The 20,031-nt window shown below is 49.0% G+C and overlaps 1 protein-coding gene across 1 annotated transcript in view; it reads left to right on the forward strand.

The window, feature by feature from the left end:
• The window catches only part of TEX264 (testis expressed 264, ER-phagy receptor), a 37,383-nt gene extending 17,895 nt beyond the window's left edge, over positions 1-19,488 (forward strand). Inside the window, exons 2-4 of the mRNA XM_073564471.1 lie at positions 10-231; positions 13,154-13,310; positions 16,076-19,488. Of these exons, the coding sequence (XP_073420572.1) occupies positions 10-231; positions 13,154-13,310; positions 16,076-16,356 (660 nt within the window). The 3' untranslated portion in view covers positions 16,357-19,488. The remainder of the gene's footprint in view (positions 1-9; positions 232-13,153; positions 13,311-16,075) is intronic.
• The last annotated feature ends 543 nt before the right edge of the window (positions 19,489-20,031 follow it).

Here is a 20,031-nt window from a genome sequence, read left to right on the forward strand (position 1 = left end):
TTTCGGCAGGTCCCAGTCGAGTTCTGTCGGTACATTGTCGGCAGTATCCTCAGCGAGGGCGATGAGAAGCCGCTGCCCGATCACGTCCGAATCTTCCGGAAACATGGCTTCAAGTTCTGCGTGTTGCCTGAGGTTAACCACGCGGTGATGGCCACGTTCCCCTACACAACCCCTTTCTCCATTCAGCTGGCCACCACCAGGGTTCATCCTGCGCTGGAGAAATACGTCAAGGTAATAGACGGTCGCAGCGCCAGCAGGGAGGGGGTTGACCGTGAGAGTTCACCGGTGAACATTAATACATACTGATTTACTGCGTCATTTACCGTATTTTTCAGACTATAAGACACACTATTTTCCCCAAAAATTTTTTGGGAAAATGGGGGTGCGTCTTATACTGTAGTCAAAATATACTTAAATACTGTGGCGACAGCACGAGTCAGGTGATTCTACGGCAGTCCCGGTCCAACGCTGCTGGGTGATGATCACACTCCCCAGGCTGGTGCGGCAGGTTCGGCGGTGGTGCTCTGTGGGGGGGGGGGGGGGCTTCGCCGGCATTTTGTTGAAGCCCGCATTTTGCATTTTCTGAATACATTTATGTCTCAAAATGGCTCAGGCCGCACCTGCGCAGTAGCATCTATCGGATCGCCAATGGAAGGGGCTCAATCACAATGTGTGGGGGGTTCTCATCCATGGAGGGTCTCGCTCACAATGTGTGGGGGCTTCTCATCCGTGGAGGGGCTCACTCTCAATGTGCAGGGGTTTCTCATCCATGAACGGTCTCCTGTTGTGAATTCTCTTTCTGGCCTCCCTCTGGTGGTTACTGAAGGTAGTGGAGCTGGTCAGATTGACAGAGGTGTTGCAAGTTCTCTTTCTGGGCTCCCTCCGGTGGTTACTGGAGGTAGTGGAGCTGGTCAGATTGACAGAGGCTTGCCACCTAATAATGATGACAACGATTGGAGATCTGGGGTTTCTGACTGGAGTATATAAGACAGCTGACTTCCTTCAATCCCTGCTGGTGATTTCCTTCCTGTGCCTTCTGAGGTCTGATGTCTCCTGCTCTGTTCCTGCATGGTTCAGCTAAGTGGTTCATTTCTAATCTTTTTGCATTTGATCTGGTTTTGTCTATCTCTGCTTTGTGCGGGTCAGCTTGCTCCTGCTGGGACTGTGCTGAATCACCGCCCACATGTTACTGCTTGTGTCAGTTTGTTCTGTCCCCTGTTATATTGGTCTCTTTTTGCTTTGCTTTCAGTATATACCAGAGTGCTGATATAGTGGGGGCGAAGTCGTGTGACTTCAGTGTTTTTTTGTGCATCAGACTTGTTGGTTTTTTCAGGTTTTTTTTTGCGTGATTGCAGACGGTATCTTTCCTGTCCTGTCTAGTCAGTGTGGGCCCCATTGTTTGCTCAGTCTATTTTTCTGCCTGCGTTTGTGTTTTCATCTTGTCTCACCAACAATATATGTTTGGGGGCTATCTATTCCTTTGGGGTCTGCTCCGGGGAAGTTTAGATTTCCCCTTTCTTGCTTTAGGCTTAGTTAGTTCTCCGGCTGTGCTGAGGCGTCTAGGGCATCGTAGGTACGCTCCACGGCTGCTGCTAGTTGTGTGGATAGGATCAGGGGTCTGCAATCTGCTTAGTTACCAACCTCTCTGGTTTTTTGGTGGCTTAGCCTGGTCCTGCTATCCTCCTCAGTGACCCATTCATAACAGTCTCCCTCACAATGTCCAGGGGCTTCTGATCCATGGAGGGGTTCACTCACAATATGTGGTGGCTTCTCATGCATGGAGGGGCTCACTCACAATGTGTGGGGGCTTCTTATCCATGGAGGGGCTCATGCACAATGTCCAGGGGCTTCTCATCCATGGAGGGGCTTGCTCACAATGTGCGGGGGCTTCTCATCCATGGAGGGAATCACTCACAATGTGTGGAGGCTTCTCATCCATGGAGGGGATCACTCACAATTTCCAGGGGCTTCTCATCCAAGGAGGGGTCATTCACAATGTGTGGGGGCTTCTCATCCATGGAGGGGATCACTCACAATGTGTGGGGGCTTCTCATCCATGGAAGAGATCACTCACGATGTGTGGAGGCTTCTCATCCATGTCGGGGATCACTCACAATGTCCAGGGGCTTCTCATCCAAGGAGGGGTCATTCACAATGTGTGGGGGGCTTCTCATCCATGGAGGGGATCACTCACAATGTGTGGGGGCTTCTCATCCATGGAAGAGATCACTCACGATGTGTGGAGGCTTCTCATCCATGGAGGGGATCACTCACAAAGTGTGGGGGCTTCTCATCCATGGAAGAGATCACTCACGATGTGTGGAGGCTTCTCATCCATGGAGGGGATCACTCACAATGTCCAGGGGCTTCTCATCCAAGGAGGGGTCATTCACAATGTGTGGGGGCTTCTCATCCATGGAGAGGGTCACTCACAATGTGTGGGGGCTTCTCATCCATGGAGGGGGTCACTCACAATGTGTGGGGGCTTCTCATCCATGGAGGGGGTCACTCACAATGTGGGGGCTTCTCATCCATGGAGGGGATCACTCACAATGTCCAGGGGCTTCTCATCCAAGGAGGGGTCATTCACAACGTGTGGGGGCTTCTCATCCATGGAGGGGATCGCTCACAATATTCGGGGGCTTCTCATCCATGGAGGGGATCACTCACAATGTCCAGGGGCTTCTAATCCATGGAGGGGGATTATTCACAATGACCGGGGGCTTGTCATCAATAGAAGGGCTCACAATTATATCTAAGATCATGGCCATGAATAAAGAATGGGGTCTAATCCGCCTCCTAGAACAACTTCTGTCATCATCCAGGATAATGTGGAGATGATGCTTTTTTTCCCCCTCACGATGACTCAGGGAACTAAATATTGACGTGTGTCCACTGCCAGAAACTCCCCAGATCTCCTCCCATTGAGAATCTGTGATCATTCATCAAAAAGTGACAAAACCCGGAAAAAGTTTAATATCTCCGAGCTCTGAGACAAGAATGAGCGTTTATCTGTCAGGATCTGCCCAGAAACTGATATCCAGCTGCCGGGGGAAGGGAAAAAGGGGTGTCGGATAATGGTCAGGAGTGTGGCGGGTAAGGGTCAGGAGTGTGGCGGGTAAGGGTCAGGAGTGTGGCGGGTAAGGGTCAGGAGTGTGGCGGGTCAGGAGTGTGGCGGGTAAGGGTCAGGAGTGTGGCGGGTAAGGGTCAGGAGTGTGGCGGGTAAGGGGCAGCGCTGGGAATATTGAGGCTTTACAGGAACTTTATGGATTTGTCAAAATGTAACAAGGTGCGGAATGTTTATAATTGTCTGTGAGTAACCATAGAAACAGCAACTAACAGAGCAAAAACACTGAAGAGGCAAAACGTGAAAACTAAAATCTTGTGTCCCTCTCAGAACTTGTGGCCATGACTGTACATGGGGGGTCGGGTGCAGCTGCCTGTTATGGTCTTGGGGACTGAGCCGTCTCCGTACAGGGCAGATACAGATGTTATGCAGCCATCACCTGCCTCTAACAGCAGCAATCAGAGCTCCTCATACTGTAACTAGTAAGATGCTGAAGTCCGTCTCTAACAGCAGCGTTTCAATGCTTTTCTTCTGAAGACCCCGTCATCATCTTGGGTAGTATTATTACGACTAATTGGAGAATGAATTGCATGGAAATATCACACAGTGATTGAGTGCACGATATACAGATCAGTACTATATATAGGGCAGCACAGTGGCTCAGTAGTTAGCACTGTACTATATATAGGGCAGCACAGTGGCTCAGTGATTAGCACTGTACTATATATAAGGCAGCACAGTGGCTCAGTGGTTAGCACTGTACTATATATAAGGCAGCATGGTGGCTCAGTGATCAGCATTGTACTATGTAGCACAGCACGGTGGTTCAGTGGTTAGCATTGTACTATATATAGGGCAGCACAGTAGCTCAGTAGTTAGCCAGGGCTGTGGAGTCGGTAAGCCAAACCTGCGACTCCGACTCCTCAGTTTCCCTTACACCGACTCTGACTCCCACACATATTGCTTATATTTAAGTGAAAAATTTATTGTAGTACAATGTGAACCTCAGACATTTAATCATTTTTATGATCCAATAATCAAGATATTTAGACAGAACAGAATATATATTGGTGTACTACCCGGTTTTCATTCTTTTTGGTACAGATACGATATGGATAGACAGATATGGATAAATGGATAGAGCAGATTTATAATCTGCTTTTGCTATTGAAAACATTATCTATGAGCTCAAAAACCTTTCAGGTGATGCGGTTTTTTAAAAAGATGATCAGCTTTTGCAGCTGAAAAACGTATCCTGAAAAAACACAGGAAAAACGCTGTGTGTGAATGTAGCCTTAGATCAGGAATAGAACGGCCATTTATAGGACATTTCATAACTTTCCCAAACTCCTATGAAAAAATATTCAGCACATCCTGCATTGAATTACTGTACCCAATTTATTATATATTTTAGGAGTCTGAGTCGGTCCATTTTATACCGACTCCGACTCCGACTCCACCAAAATGAGCACCGACTCCGACTCCACGACTCCGACTCCACAGCCCTGTAGTTAGCACTAATGTGTTTTGTTGTTTGTTTTTTTTTTAATTTCTGCATTTTTTGACCATTAAATTCTTTAGTAGATTGGCGATGACCCCACACCAGATATACTGTATATATATCGAGGCATGGCGACTGGTTATGTGGTTAATGGGCGGTATGTATCACAGAGGTGAGTGGCCCTGTGATGGAAGCCTGAGCTTGTTAGCTCAGCAGATCTACTGCCGAGGGTTTGTATTGTACATTGGGAAGGCTTCCAGGTGACTAGGAGAGATGGGTGAGTCCAGTCACCTAGATTTCCCATCCAAGGGGTTGAGTCTGAATACCCAAGATGGAACCTCTGTGTTTGTGCGCGGGCGGCAATGCTGGCTACCCACATGCCTCACCTGTGGGTGTGGTTACAGCCTTTATAATGGAGGCTGTTGTGTGGCACATGGGGTGTGTCTTGGAAGGTAGAAGGCCTCCTGTGTGTATGGCTCCAGACGAGCCTGCGTGCTGGACATTGCCCAGCCTGTGTGCCCACACGCCTGAGGGAGCAGAGAGCCCGGCTAAGGACATCTGTGCAGTTTTGCCTGCTCTTAAGGCATTTACTGTTTGTTGTTTCTGCTGGGTTTATGGAGTAAATAAACCTACACTAACTTTTTTTTAAAGAAGCACGCCTCCTGTTTTCCTCTAGCGCACCTGAGTACAAATCCCTACAATAATATATACACACTACCGTTCAAAGGTTTAGGGTCACTTAGCTTTTCTTTCAAAAATAAGGAAATTTCTAACATGATTCAGAAATACTCTATACATTGTTAATGTGGTAAATGACTATTCTAGCTGCAAACGACTGGTATGTAATGCAATATCTTCATAGGTTTATAGCCCATTTCCAACAACCATCACTCCAGTGTTCTTATGGTACTTTCTGTTTGCTAACTGTGTAAGAAGGCAAATGGATGGTTAGAAGACCCTGAAAACCCTTGTGCAAGTATGTTAGCACAGCTGAAAACAGTTTGGCTGATCAGAGAAGCTATAAACCAGACCTTCCATGATGCTAGCTGAGAGTCTGGAGCATTACATTTGTTGGTTCCATTAAACTCTCAAAATGGCCAGAAAAAAAGAACTTTCATGTGAAACTCAACAGTCTATTCTCGTTCTTAGAAAATGAAGGCTATTCCATGTGAGAAATTGCCAAGAAACTGAAGATTTCCTACAACAGTGTGTACTACAAATGCAATTCTAGGATGTATTAACAGAAGCATACAGTCTAGATCACGTGAAGTCATTATTTCCCTCTACTCCTCTTTGGTCAGACCTCATCTGGAATATTGTGTCCAGTTTTGGTCGCCACATTTTAAAAAAGACATCAACAAACTGGAGTAAGTTCAGAAGAGCGACCAGAATGGTGACCGGTCTGCAAACCCTGTCTTATGAGGAAAGGTTGCAGGATTTGGGAATGTTTAGCTGCAGAAGAGAAGACTGAGAGGAGACTTAATAGCTGTCTACAAATATCTAAAGGGCTGTCACATTGTAGAAGGATCAACTTTATTCTCATTTGCACAAGCAAAGACTAGAAGCAATGGGATGAAACTGAATGGGAGGAGACACAAGTTAGATATTAGAAAAACTTTTTGACAGTGAGAGTGATCAATGAGAGGAACAGGCTGCCACGAGAAGTGGTGAGTTCTCCTTCAATAGAAGTCTTCACACAGAGGCTGGACAGACATCTGTCTGGGATGATTTAGCAAATCCTGCTTTGAGCAGGGGGTTGGAACAGGAGGTCCCTTCCAACTCTACGATTCTATGATTCTACTCCCTTCAGAGGAGAGCACAAACAGGCTCTAACCAGACTAGCAAGAGAAGTGGGAGGCCCCGTTGCACAACTGAGCAACAAGAAAAGTATACTAGAGTCTGTAGTTTGAGAAACCGATGCCTCAACTGGCAGCTTCATTAAATAGTACATGCAAAACACCATTGTCCACGTCTACAGGGAAGAGGCGACTCCAGGATGCTGGCCTTCAGGGCAGGGTGTCAAAGAAAAAGCCACATCTGAGACTGGCTAATAAAAGGAAAAGATTAATATGGGCAAAAGAACACAAACATTGGACAGAGGAAGATTGGAAAAAAGTGTTATGGACAGACGAATCCAAGTTTGAGGTGTTTGGATCACACAGAAGAACATTTGTGAGATGCAGAACAACTGAAAAGATGCTGGAAGCGTGCCTGACACCATCTGTCAAGCATGGTGGAGGTAGTTAGATGGTCTGGGGTTGCTTTGGTGCTGGTAAAGTGGGAGATTTGTACAAGGTAAAAGGGATTTTGAATAAGGAAGGCTATTGCTCCATTTTGCTATGCCATACCCTGTGGACAGCGCTTGATTGGAGCCAATTTCATCCCACAACAGGACAATGACCCAAAGTACACCTCCAAATTATGCCAGAACTATTTAGGGAAGGAGCAGGCAGCTGGTATTCTATCTGTAATGGAGTGGCCAGCGCAGTCACCACATCTCAACCCCATTGAGCTGTTGTGGGAGCAGCTTGACCGTATGGTACCAAAAAGTGCCCATCAAGCCAAACCGACAAGTGGGAGGGGCTTCTGGAAGCATGGGGTGAAATTTCTCCAGATTACCTCAGCAAATTAACTGCTAGAATGCCAAAGGTCTGCAATGCTGGAACTGCTGCAAAGGAGCATTCTGTGAGGAAAGCAAAGTTTGAAGGAGAAAATTATTATTTCAAATAAAAATCTTTTTTTCGAACCTTGTCAGTGTCCGGACGAGATTTCACATTCGTTTGGCAAATCATTTGATTTATAAAAGTCTGAGTCTTCATGGAAAACACAAAATTGTCTGGGTGACCCCAAACTTTTGAACGGTAGTATGTATATAATATACAGTGCCTCGTATTCGGCCCCCTGGAACTTTTCTGTCAATTTTTGGTGAATAATCAACAACAAGTGGGACACAGTTGTGAAGTTGAACGAAATTTATTGGTTATTTTAAATTTTTGTCGATATTCAAAACTGAAAAGTGGGGCGTGCAATATTATTCGTCCCTTGTAACTTAATACTTTGTTGCGCCACCTTTTGCTGCGATTACAGCTGCAGTCGCTTGGGGTTTGTCTCTATCAGTTTTGTACATCGAGAGACTGAAATTCTTTCCAATTCTTCCTTGGCAAACAGCTCGCGCTCAGTGAGGTTGGATGGAGATCGTTTGTGAACAGCAGTTTTCAGCTCTTTCCACAGATTCTCGATTGGATTCAGGTCTGGACTGTGACTTGGCAATTCTAACACCTGGAGACGTTTATTTGTGAACCATTCCATTGTAGATTTTGCTTTATGTTTGGGATCATTGTGTTGTTGGAAGACAAATTTCCGTCCCAGTCTCCGGTCTTTTGCAGACTCCCAACAGGTTTTCTTCAAGAATGGTCCTGTATTTGGCTCCATCCATCTTCCAATCAATTTAAACCTTCTTCCCTGTCCCTGCTGAAGAAAAGCAGGCCCAAACCAAGATGCTGCCACCACCATGTCTGACAGTGGGGATGGTGTGTTCAGGGTGATGAACTGTGTTGCCTTTACGCCAAACATATCGTTTGGCATTGTTGCCAAAAAGTTTGATTTTGGTTTCATCCGACCAGAGCACCTTCTTCCACATGTTTGGTGTGTCTCCCAGGTGGCTTGTTGCAAACTTTAAATGACACTTTTTATGGATATCTTTGAGAAATGGCTTTCTTCTTGCCACTCTTCCATAAAGGCCAGATTTGTGCTGTGTACGACTGATTGTTGTCCTATGGACAGACTGTCCCACCTCAGCTGTAGATCTCTGCAGTTCATCCAGAGTGATCATGGGCCTCTTGGCTGCATCTCTGATCAGTCTTCTCCTTGTTTGAGATGAAAGTTTAGAGGAACGGCCGGGTCGTGGTAGATTTGCAGTGGTATGATACTCCTTCCATTTCAATATGATCACTTGCACAGTGCTCCTTGGGATGTTTAAAGTTTTGGAAATCATTTTGTATCCAAATCCAGCTTTACACTTCTCCACAACAGTATCACGGACCTGCCTGTTGTGTTCCTTGGTCTTCATGATGCGCTCTCTGCTTCAAACAGAACCCTGAGACCATCACAGAGCAGGTGCATTTATACGGAGACTTGATTACACACAGGTGGATTATATTTATCATCGTTAGTCATTTAGGACAACATTGGATCATTCAGAGATCCACAATGAACTTCTGGAGTGAGTTTGCTGCACTGAAAGTAAAGGGGCCGAATAATATTGCACGCCCCACTTTTCAGTTTTTGAATTTCCACAAAAATTTTAAAATAACCAATAAATTTCGTTCAACTTCACAATTGTGTCCCACTTGTTGATTCTTCACCAAAAATTTACATTTGGTATCTTTATGTTTGAAGCATGATATGTGGGAAAAGGTTGAAAAGTTCCAGGGGGCCGAATACTTTCGCAAGGCATTGTGTTTATATAATCTCATATACTTGCAGTGTTCTACTGGAGGCAGCGCAGTACTGGACTGTCGCCTGTAGGTGGTGGTAAAGGTTTTCTCCCATAGATCAAAGCTTCTCGAGACTCTTTACTGACTTTTCCTTCAGAGTTCTGCGTCTCAACCCCTCGTGGACTTACATGGGGGATTCGGCTAATAGTTTTGTTTTCACCCGGTTCGTCATCAGAGATGTCATCAATGTGTAAAAGCCGCTGATGGATGTTGCCGCTTCTCTTCTGCATTTCATGTGATGTATCAGACGCCCGGGATGTGATGGGGGCATAATTGACTATAATGGCGGCAAATGGGGGTCAGTCTCGTTCTTACCCAACCAGTGTCGGGCTCCGATGGTGCCGCTTACCTCAGAACAAAGTATTAGGAAACAGTCATACAACGCATGTACGGTACATAGAGCGCATGTGCAGTACAGAGATGATGCACCTGCAGTACAGAGATGATGCACGTACAGTAAAGATGATGCATGTGCAGTACAGATTATGCACGTACAGTAAAGATGATGCATGTGCAGTACACACGATGCATGTCCAGTACACACGATGCATGTCCAGTACACACGATGCATGTGCAGTACACACGATGCATGTGCAGTACACACGATGCGCGTGCAGTACACACGATGCGCGTTCAGTACACACGATGCATGTGCAGTACAGACGATGCACGTACAGTAAAGACGATACACGTACAGTAAAGATGATGCACGTGCAGTACACACGATGCATGTGCAGTACATACTATGCATGTGCAGTACACACTATGCATGTGCAGTACACACGATGCATGTGCAGTACACACGATGCATGTGCAGTACACACGATGCGCGTGCAGTACACACGATGCGCGTGCAGTACACACGATGCGCGTGCAGTACACACGATGCGCGTGCAGTACACACGATGCGCGTGCAGTACACACGATGCGCGTGCAGTACACACGATGCGCGTGCAGTACACACGATGCGCGTGCAGTACACACGATGCGCGTGCAGTACACACGATGCGCGTGCAGTACACACGATGCGCGTGCAGTACACACGATGCGCGTGCAGTACACACGATGCGCGTGCAGTACACACGATGCGCGTGCAGTACACACGATGCATGTGCAGTTCACACGATGCATGTGCAGTTCACACGATGCATGTGCAGTACACACGATGCACGTGCAGTACAGATGATGCACGTGCAATCCACACGATGCACGTACAGTAAAGATGATGCAAGTGCAGTACAGATGATGCATGTCCAGTACAGATGATGCATGTGCAGTACACACAATGCATGTGCAGTACACACGATGCATGTGCAGTACACACGATGCATGTGCAGTACACACGATGCATGTGCAGTACACACGATGCATGTGCAGTACACACGATGCGCGTGCAGTACACACGATGCGCGTGCAGTACACACGATGCGCGTGCAGTACACACGATGCGCGTGCAGTACACACGATGCGCGTGCAGTACACACGATGCGCGTGCAGTACACACGATGCGCGTTCAGTACACACGATGCATGTGCAGTACAGACGATGTACGTACAGTAAAGATGATGCACGTGCAGTACACACGATGCATGTGCAGTACACACTATGCATGTGCAGTACACACGATGCATGTGCAGTACACACGATGCATGTGCAGTACACACGATGCATGTGCAGTACACACGATGCATGTGCAGTACACACTATGCATGTGCAGTACACACGATGCATGTGCAGTTCACACGATGCATGTGCAGTTCACACGATGCACGTGCAGTACAGATGATGCATGTGCAATACACACGATGCATGTGCAGTTCACACGATGCACGTGCAGTTCACACGATGCACGTGCAGTTCACACGATGCACGTGCAGTACACACGATGCACGTGCAGTACACACGATGCACGTGCAGTGTGGTGTGCAACAAGCGATTTGGCTCCCTGCGATCTCATTGTGAGGGTGTACCGGGCAACGTCTGTCAGAAATGATGGCTGCCATTTAACAATCTTTTTTTGTCAGTGACATTTAAGAGATTGTCATGATCAGGGGTCAGTTATAAAAGTTGCACGCCCTCCTGACTTGCATACACCCCATGATGCCTGGCCAGCTGCTGCAGCGCTGCTTGGACCTGTACAACGGGTCCCCATGTGGCACTGCACTGCCCTCCTCGGTGGCGCTCTCCCGGACAGGTCTGGTATATGCCACGCTCATGGGGAGACGCCGGTGCCGCTCCTGCGGAGTGCGGTCTCTATGAGGAGTCATGTTAACGCTTTGAAGCCCTCGCGTTTCTGGCTGCGGGAAGGGAAGTGTAAATTGCCACCTACTGTTTGTTCTCAGGTGAAAATGAGATATGAGACCAAGAGAAGGGAGCGGTGGAGGAGGGGAGGTGTGAGCAGGCGCTGCAGAGCATCGCTCATGTCTCTCCCCCCGCCGTGCGCTGTCCTGCCTGCCTCGTCTCCCCGTTTCCTCTCGTCTCGTTATTTCTTGCTTGTCCCTCATCTTCTCATCCACTTATTCTGCGCTGCGGCTTCCATCCGGATCCCCGCACTGCTTCCTTATTGTTTCCATCTTTGTACTTTCCTGCGGCTTCTGGTAGCAGCAGGGGAGGAAGGATCGGCGGACAGTGAAGGATGAAACCGTCCCCGGGGAGTGAGAAAGGAGGGGGACAGCGTTACCCTAAATCTCTCTCTTAACCTCAGGAAGGCGCTCCGCACAAGCTCTTCATGTTTGTGAGATCCGCAGACCCTTCCACACAGAGGATCCCCCTCTATAAGACATGTGTCCTCCTGCAGACCCCATGCGCCCCTCGTTTCAGGAGCTCCTTGCTATCACAGTCTGTGCCTATGGTCCTCTGGTACGTAATACGGCTATTAGATGTGGACAGTCCATGTCCCCCTCGTCATCCCCTGCACCCCCACACTCGTTGCTATCCTCCTTAGTGCCCCTCTGCATCCACCTTTCTTTTTCTCTCCGGCTCCCTTCGCTTCTCTCGCTTCTGCTCCCCTAATTTCCCCACATCTCTCACACCACCAGAGGGGTCTGCCGCCCTCCCCAGGCGTCAATGGTGGGGCCACCCGCGCCGCTGCTCCTGTCAGGATCGAACTTGTATTTTAATGAGTCAGATCCAGCTGGGAATAAAATTTTAATAAGTTTGCAGTGAGTAGTGATGTCTCCTCCACCGAGGAGAGAACAGCTGCCGCCGGCCCCCCACTCTCACACTAATATATATATACCGCCATAGACATGTGATAAGCGGTGACGTGCTGGTATCCATAGGCTTAGGCCGAATTGTCCAGATGGATTAGTGATCTCGATCATGGTGGGTGTCACCTCGGCTCCAGCAGAGACTGCCAAGGTGTATAGGAGGGTCCTGGACCAGGGGGTCTTTGTAACGAATATGGAGGCAAGACATAACTGGTGCCATAAAACAGTAGGTGGGTGCCACATCTTCCCTGACACGTGGTGTATAATGGCTGCGTGACAATGTATGACATGATTATACTGATGTCATCCATTCTGAGCCCACGGTGGATTTGTCCAATCTGTGGCCCTTGTCCTCTACAGCTGTAGTTGGACTACTACTCCCAGCATGCACCAGTACTCCATCACCCCCTCTTCTCCGGTTTTTCTGCACCAGTTGATCCCATTTTGTCACCCAGACGCCAGCAGACAGATCCTCGTGTAATACTGATAAAGGTGGCGACGTGCTCCCTGATCGTGGAGTCTCATAGACGTATTCATTCCTCCATGTCTGTTGTTAGGATCCAGCCCGTATAATCCCCATCCTCCATATATCCGAGCGGAAGGGGCCGCTAATGAGAGGACGAAGCCTCTGCTCTCCTGGGTAGAGCTCCAGCACCACCGCAGGGCTCAGCGGGGCTGCCGCCTCTAATTAGGCCATAAGGGGAGCTGAGAGATATTGCAGAGGGGGGAGACCCCGCACGACCATGCTCTGCTGCGGCAAACCCTTAATCCGCCGCCATGCAGATTGCTCTGAGAGTCTGTGACCTTAATATGTGAACGTCTCCGTGTATATAATGTGCCCACATATGATTATGGTGACCTTCCCCCTCTTCTCTTCCAGGAGCGGAAGCTGTCTGCCCACCCTTATGTGGAGATCTATAAAGGGGATAAGATAATCTTCATGTGCCCCCTGTCGCGCCAAGATGACTTCTACGTACCTGAGATGAAGGAGCTGCTGCGGAAGGAGAGAGGCGAGCCGCCCTTGCCCGAGGATGAAGGTACGTGCCGTAAACCGAGCACCTCAGGTGACTCCTGTCATGGCGACTGGGCCTCACCTCCTCCAAACCTGCAGGGATGTAATCCATGGTTCTCAGCATCGTGGGGCAGGAGGAGACCCTGATGATGTGGAAGTCGGCCGCTAATATACAACGATTTTAGCAACTGCTGCTGATGGATCTGAGGAGCTACAGGGAGATGAAAGCCCCCACAGCCGCCCCACGTCTGCCAGAGGGGCCACCTCTCACTGTGGCTTGGTTCCCCCATTGTGGCGGGGCTCCACATAACCTTGTGCTGAAAGCCATGAAGAAATTGAGCACTCGGCACCATGGAGGGAAGAAGTGGCCGCCCTGCTCATCCACATGTGCCGCTTACCCCCGGCCTCCTGTCTAAATGCGAAGACGGAATCTTGCCCCCTTAAGATGCCGCCATGATTGTATGTCTGTTACAGTGAACCTCTCCCGTAATACGACGACCTCTTAGTATCACTGTCCACAGAGTTGGTGAGGGCCATCATTTGTACTGCGCCATCTATCCACAATGATGGTGCAGCCATTGATCCTGAGAACTTCAGCTCCGGAGGAGACAATCATGGGGAGTATTCATGTCATGGTGTACACGGCTGTATAGATTACAGGTGCCACTGTGAAGGCAGCAAACTGCAAAAATCCATGATATGAAAATGGTCATTTGTCCGGAGAGACCAAAGTTCTCCAACACCTGACTCACCGGCGTGATAAGAGCCTCCGTACGAGGCTGCACATGGTCCATCTAAGGTATCTGCGGGGTTCGGTTGCATCCCTGTAAGTCCCGTCTTAGGCCAGGACCTCTCGTGTCGGGGGTCCGTCAGTCTGTGGGGTCAGTCATGGGACGGATCTGTTTCTTGCAGGAGTTTGGTTTATCTGTGTCATGAGCTGTACATAGGACCCAAAGAATGTATTTCCTCGAGCAGCCTGGTACTTTGCTAGGAGCGGGGACTCCAAACCAACTTTCCAGGGGAATATCCGAAGTCCTGCAGCCGCTCCAGTCCAGGGAAGATCCGGGGAGCTGAGAAGCCGGAGAACTAAGGAGATGTGTGTCAGGAGGAAGGAAAAGATCCATAGTCGCCTCACGTGGCCGATAAACTCTGGAGCGTCCTAGGATAACACGGAGGGGTCAGCAGTTTGCTCCGCAGACCACACATTGGGTAGATCTCCGTCCCCTCTGCGTGCACCCTGCTGTCTCTGTACAGGGGGCCATGTTAGACCTGATATAGGTGGGATAATCTCAGCTGTCTGGATGGGGGGCACATACTGACACAAGGGCGATAAAGGTTGTGCCTCCTAATTGCCTCCTGCCCGCTCTGCCATGCTTGCACCTCCCAGGGTGCAATGCTTTGCATCCTGACGCCCTCCTGATGGGGGGTCTGGACATGGCAGAGTCAGGATGGTAGACAGAGTCCTCCAGCTGTGTCAGCCGTAGTTAACATTATTTTGCACTTAATGACTCCCTGGAGCAGTGTCAGCGGCGGCCGTGGGCAGTACCAGCTGTCACTGTCACCTCCTCGTGTTACGGTGCCCTCTGCCCCGGCTCCCGGCCATCTCTCCCAGCCAAGGTCATTACTTGTCCTGGTCGTCAGGCAGCACGAGAGGTGCAGATTTTGTTAATGTGCAGGCGGGCGGGCAGGACGTGGAGCTGACACCCCTCATCGGCCCTCTATTATTATCTGCGTCTGTTATTAGGCAGCTGGAAGCTGACGCACCACATGGGCGTAGGGCACAATAAATGGCATGGTATAATCTGCCGGGCTGGGGGCCACCTGTGAGCGAGAGACGGGGTAGTCGTACTAAAATTAGTGATGTTACATCAGAGAAGAGAAGGAGAGCAGCCGTTGTGGGGGGAAAAAAGGCATCCTAGTCTTAACGACCCCTCCTCGGAGTCTGCGGCCAGGGGAGGAAATGAAATATAGGGGATGTTTGCAGTCCCATGTAAAGATAAAGAGGCCAAAGTGTAGAAACGTCTTTTCGGTCAGGAAAGCTTCTGCAACTTCTTACCTGACTCGGTGTTTCATTTTCTCCATTACCAAGGTTCCTGCTGCAGCTTTGTTACAGTGTGTCAGTGCACTCATTCCTAGATACGTGGCATAAAATCTGCTTCATAAATGTATCCAATGAAAAGAAGTGAATTTTGCAGCTACAATTTGCACCAATCACAATTGTGCTGCAGATGTGACAATCTCCGGGGTGCAGTCGTGCTACGCGCGGACGTCGTTCTGAGGTTTTGCAGTCTGAACCCCGGGCTGATTACTCTCTCCTCCACCGATACACTGTAACAAACGCATTCGCCTCATTAGCAGGCCTGGGTCAGGACAGATTTGGAAGAATTTCCCATTCACTGTAGTCAGACTTACAAAGGCCCAGATGAACAATAGCTCTTTACAATTTTAGGTATTTTTCTGTTTTTTACACAATTTTTTTTTCTTGTCTTCGTCTTCTGTGTTCTAAGCTTTCAGGACAAGGTGGCTGCGGTTCTTTTAGATATTTTTAGCTTCTTCATTATTTGAGACTTGCTGAAATGTGGTAAAATCCAATAATTCTTCATGATGAATTTGGTGCAAAATCCGACAGAACAACAAGACAAGCAATGACCCAAAACCCCCAAATGATGAATCGGGCTACAGTGTATAATAAAGTTACGGAACTCTGTATAGGGGTCCGGGGCCTGCTGGGAAGACCCTGATTAATGGCCAGTATGTCTTGAGTCTAATCATGTCCCCTTATTTCCCCAGGTGCCGAGCTGGACCCCCTGCTAGAGGACACCCTAAGCCTGGAGCTGGTGTCGGAAAATCAGGAAGAGACCGAGGCTGAAAGCCCCCAACGAAAGGATCAAACCGACAGCGAGAAGAGCCCCAGCGAATGCGGGGCCAGCGCGTCTTCCGAGGCCAGCGCGTCTTCCTTCGAAGATCTGAACCTGGACGGTAACGCGGCGGCCGCTAAAGCTCAACAGGGCACAAAAACAGAATGGAGTGAAATGCCGGAGAGCTGGGATAAAGAAAGAGCAGAGGAATGACGGACAGATATGCAGTAATGAGTCCTCGTAGACGTCTCCAAGATTATAGCCGTTAGTAAATCCTTCAGTGCGCTCCTCCCAGCGTGAACATCCGGAGGCGGCAGATGACTCCCGTCCTCCCATCCTGCGGGGAGGTTTACGTTACTGACAGTCGCGACGTTTTTTGCAGAAAAACTAAAGTTTCATTTTTAACTTTTTTTTCTGTATTCAAGATCTAACTTTCCATCCAAGAGAACTTTTTATTTTTGTTTTCTGGCAAGGTGAATATTGTCTGAGCAAGGAGCGCTGGCCGTGGACCAGGGAGACGAGCGTCACGTAAAGACTACACCACTTTGCTTCACATGTATTGATGAATGCACAGAGGAGACAATTTAATCCTCAGGGAGTCAGCAGGCTTCAAGGTTGAAGAAGGTTTAGAACTAAACTGCACACGATGAAGACGCAGCCCCCGGATCCCCTGTTGTGTCCTGATATAGAGGCACGGAAATCTCTGACCCGACTGGGCCGAATGGAGGGGAAGGCACAGAACCATAAAGCTATAGGCACACGTGTGAGTGGTAGAATTCCTGAACGCTGCCAGATTATCAGATATTCTAGATTATCGGATGTTCCTAAGCTTATAAAGATGACCATTGTGAGAGGAGATTCTCCAAGGAATTTCTTTACTGTTCTAGAGGTTTCCTGATCATTCTGGGCCACTTGATGCCGGGTTTTAGGAATGTCGCACTACCTGCTTGATCCCTGGTGGCAGATTCACAGAATCTGGTGTCTAAGCTGTGCCGATATTAAAGGGATTCATGCCGAGCCATGGACTTCAAGCAAGCCAACCGGGTTATTACAGGGGCCATGTTTACTCTTGAGATATTGCAGCTTTTTGAAGGACGCAAAGGCCTCAACTCATCAAATTGTTCTTTGCCCAAATTCTGACGTAAAGCTTCATAGTTTTACACAAATAAAGCATCTCTTTTTTACACCAGTTCTCTCTACTTTTCCAAAACCAGGGGCAAGTGCAGCCCATAAATTCATCACTGTTTTTGCCACGTATGTCCGTCCTTGACTGAAGTGCAGTTTTTGTGGTGGTACTTGAACGATTCGACGATTTTGTTTAGAGGCGTGCACCTCTTCATTAATTTGTTGCGTTTTACTCCAGGGAACCTACTCCATGATTGGAAGACAAATCCCAAGTTTTGATGAATTGGTGCTGTAGTTTCAACAAAAATCCAAACCCAAGGAGGCTTTCATCCAATGTGCAGATTCTCCTGGTTCGGCTTGTTTGAAATTCTTTTCCGCAGTCTCTTCTCTCCCTGTGTCCAGGCTTTTTCCTGGCCTCTCCCTGTGTCTAGGCTTTTTCCTGGCCTTTTCTCTCCCCGTGTCCAGGCTTTTTCCTGGCCTTTTCTCTCCCCGTGTCCAGGCTTTTTCCTGGCCTTTTTTCTCCCCGTGTCCAGGCTTTTTCCTGGCCTTTTTTCTCCCCGTGTCCAGGCTTTTTCCTGGCCTTTTCTCTCCCCGTGTCCAGGCTTTTTCCTGGCCTTTTCTCTCCCCGTGTCCAGGCTTTTTCCTGGCCTTTTCTCTCCCCGTGTCCAGGCTTTTTCCTGGCCTTTTCTCTCCCCGTGTCCAGGCTTTTTCCTGGCCTTTTCTCTCCCCGTGTCCAGGCTTTTTCCTGGCCTTTTCTCGCCCCGTGTCCAGGCTTTTTCCTGGCCTCTTCTCGCCCCGTGTCCAGGCTTTTTCCTGGCCTCTTCTCGCCCCGTGTCCAGGCTTTTTCCTGGCCTCTTCTCGCCCCGTGTCCAGGCTTTTTCCTGGCCTCTTCTCGCCCCGTGTCCAGGCTTTTTCCTGGCCTCTTCTCGCCCCGTGTCCAGGCTTTTTCCTGGCCTCTTCTCGCCCCGTGTCCAGGCTTTTTCCTGGCCTCTTCTCGCCCCGTGTCCAGGCTTTTTCCTGGCCTCTTCTCGCCCCGTGTCCAGGCTTTTTCCTGGCCTCTTCTCGCCCCGTGCCCAGGCTTTTTCCTGGCCTCTTCTCGCCCCGTGCCCAGGCTTTTTCCTGGCCTCTTCTCGCCCCCGTGCCCAGGCTTTTTCCTGGCCTCTTCTCGCCCCGTGTCCAGGCTTTTTCCTGGCCTCTTCTCGCCCCGTGTCCAGGCTTTTTCCTGGCCTCTTCTCGCCCCGTGTCCAGGCTTTTTCCTGGCCTCTTCTCGCCCCGTGTCCAGGCTTTTTCCTGGCCTCTTCTCGCCCCGTGTCCAGGCTTTTTCCTGGCCTCTTCTCGCCCCGTGTCCAGGCTTTTTCCTTGCCTCTTCTCGCCCCGTGTCCAGGCTTTTTCCTGGCCTCTTCTCGCCCCGTGTCCAGGCTTTTTCCTGGCCTCTTCTCGCCCCGTGTCCAGGCTTTTTCCTGGCCTCTTCTCACCCCGTGTCCAGGCTTTTTCCTGGCCTCTTCTCACCCCGTGTCCAGGCTTTTTCCTGGCCTCTTCTCACCCCGTGTCCAGGCTTTTTCCTGGCCTCTTCTCACCCCGTGTCCAGGCTTTTTCCTGGCCTCTTCTCTCCCCGTGTCCAGGCTTTTTCCTGGTCTCTCCTCTCCCCGTGTCCAGGCTTTTTCCTGGCCATCAATAATCTGGATAACCTCTCAGGAACAGAAGTCGGATATATCTGATAATCTGGCATCTGCTCAGCCCCTTGATGACCCTCCGTCTCCCTGGAGGCCTCCTGTTCTATGCTGACCATGTGCCTTCCTGCTCACCCACATGGCCGCACGTCGGGTTCTTCTCTGTAGTCCTGGACCTGTGTGCCATGATCGAACACATGAGCTGTGTAACCCTTGCGCCATGTTCTACCACAACTTCAGCTCCTGTAGATCCCGCCCAGGGGTTTTTTCTGTGCGCAGCGGCTATGTTGCATAAATGGGCACCGCCAGCAATAAATTGGCCGCTCGGCATGAGCGTCGGTGTCTCCTCACGTCTGAACAGCCGAGTTTCCTCCATTCGTGTTTTGTTTATTGGCGCAGTTTTCACGTCGGTTTTGTCTGTATTTATTTATTGACTTTGATTGTATTGCTCTTTGTTTTTTTTATTATTCTGATTATTGCTTGTCTGCAGAAATTGTATAATTTCCGGTAATTGTAGCCTTTCTAGAATAAACCGCTCCTCATTCTGTGACCTGTTCACGTCTCCGCGTTCTGTGCCGCTCATTGTGAGGCGCCATCTGTGTCCTGCGATTCTATCCGGACAATAGAAACGTCTTCCCATCACTCCAAGTATTGAAAACATGGCGGACCGGAGCTGGAGACGTCTGGACGGTTCCTAACTGGAAGATGACCGTAAAGCAAAGAGCCCGACTGCTCCTGGCACTGCCATTGTTTATGGATGGGCGGTAATCAGAGCTGCACTCCTGTGACTCTAGAGCCCACTGTCCCAATAGTGATTACCCAGCTGATCTGCTATTTATTACCTGTGTACTGTATGTACAGTGACATGTAAAAGTTTAGGCACCCCTGATAAAAATTACTGTTTTTGTGAACAGTTAAGCGAGATCAAGATATCTCTAAAAGGCCTACAGTTAAAGATGACACATTCCCTTTGTATTTTAGGCAATAAAATAATTGTCATCTTTTACATTTTAAAAATTACAAAAAGAAAAATGGGTCGATGCAAAAGTTTGGGCACCCCTGGAGATTTCTGTGCCCAGATATCTTTGACCGA

This window comes from Dendrobates tinctorius, unplaced genomic scaffold (genome assembly GCF_039654945.1).
Source record: "Dendrobates tinctorius isolate UK_male_01 unplaced genomic scaffold, ASM3965494v1 ptg000455l, whole genome shotgun sequence".
NCBI classification, from domain to species: domain Eukaryota; kingdom Metazoa; phylum Chordata; class Amphibia; order Anura; family Dendrobatidae; genus Dendrobates; species Dendrobates tinctorius.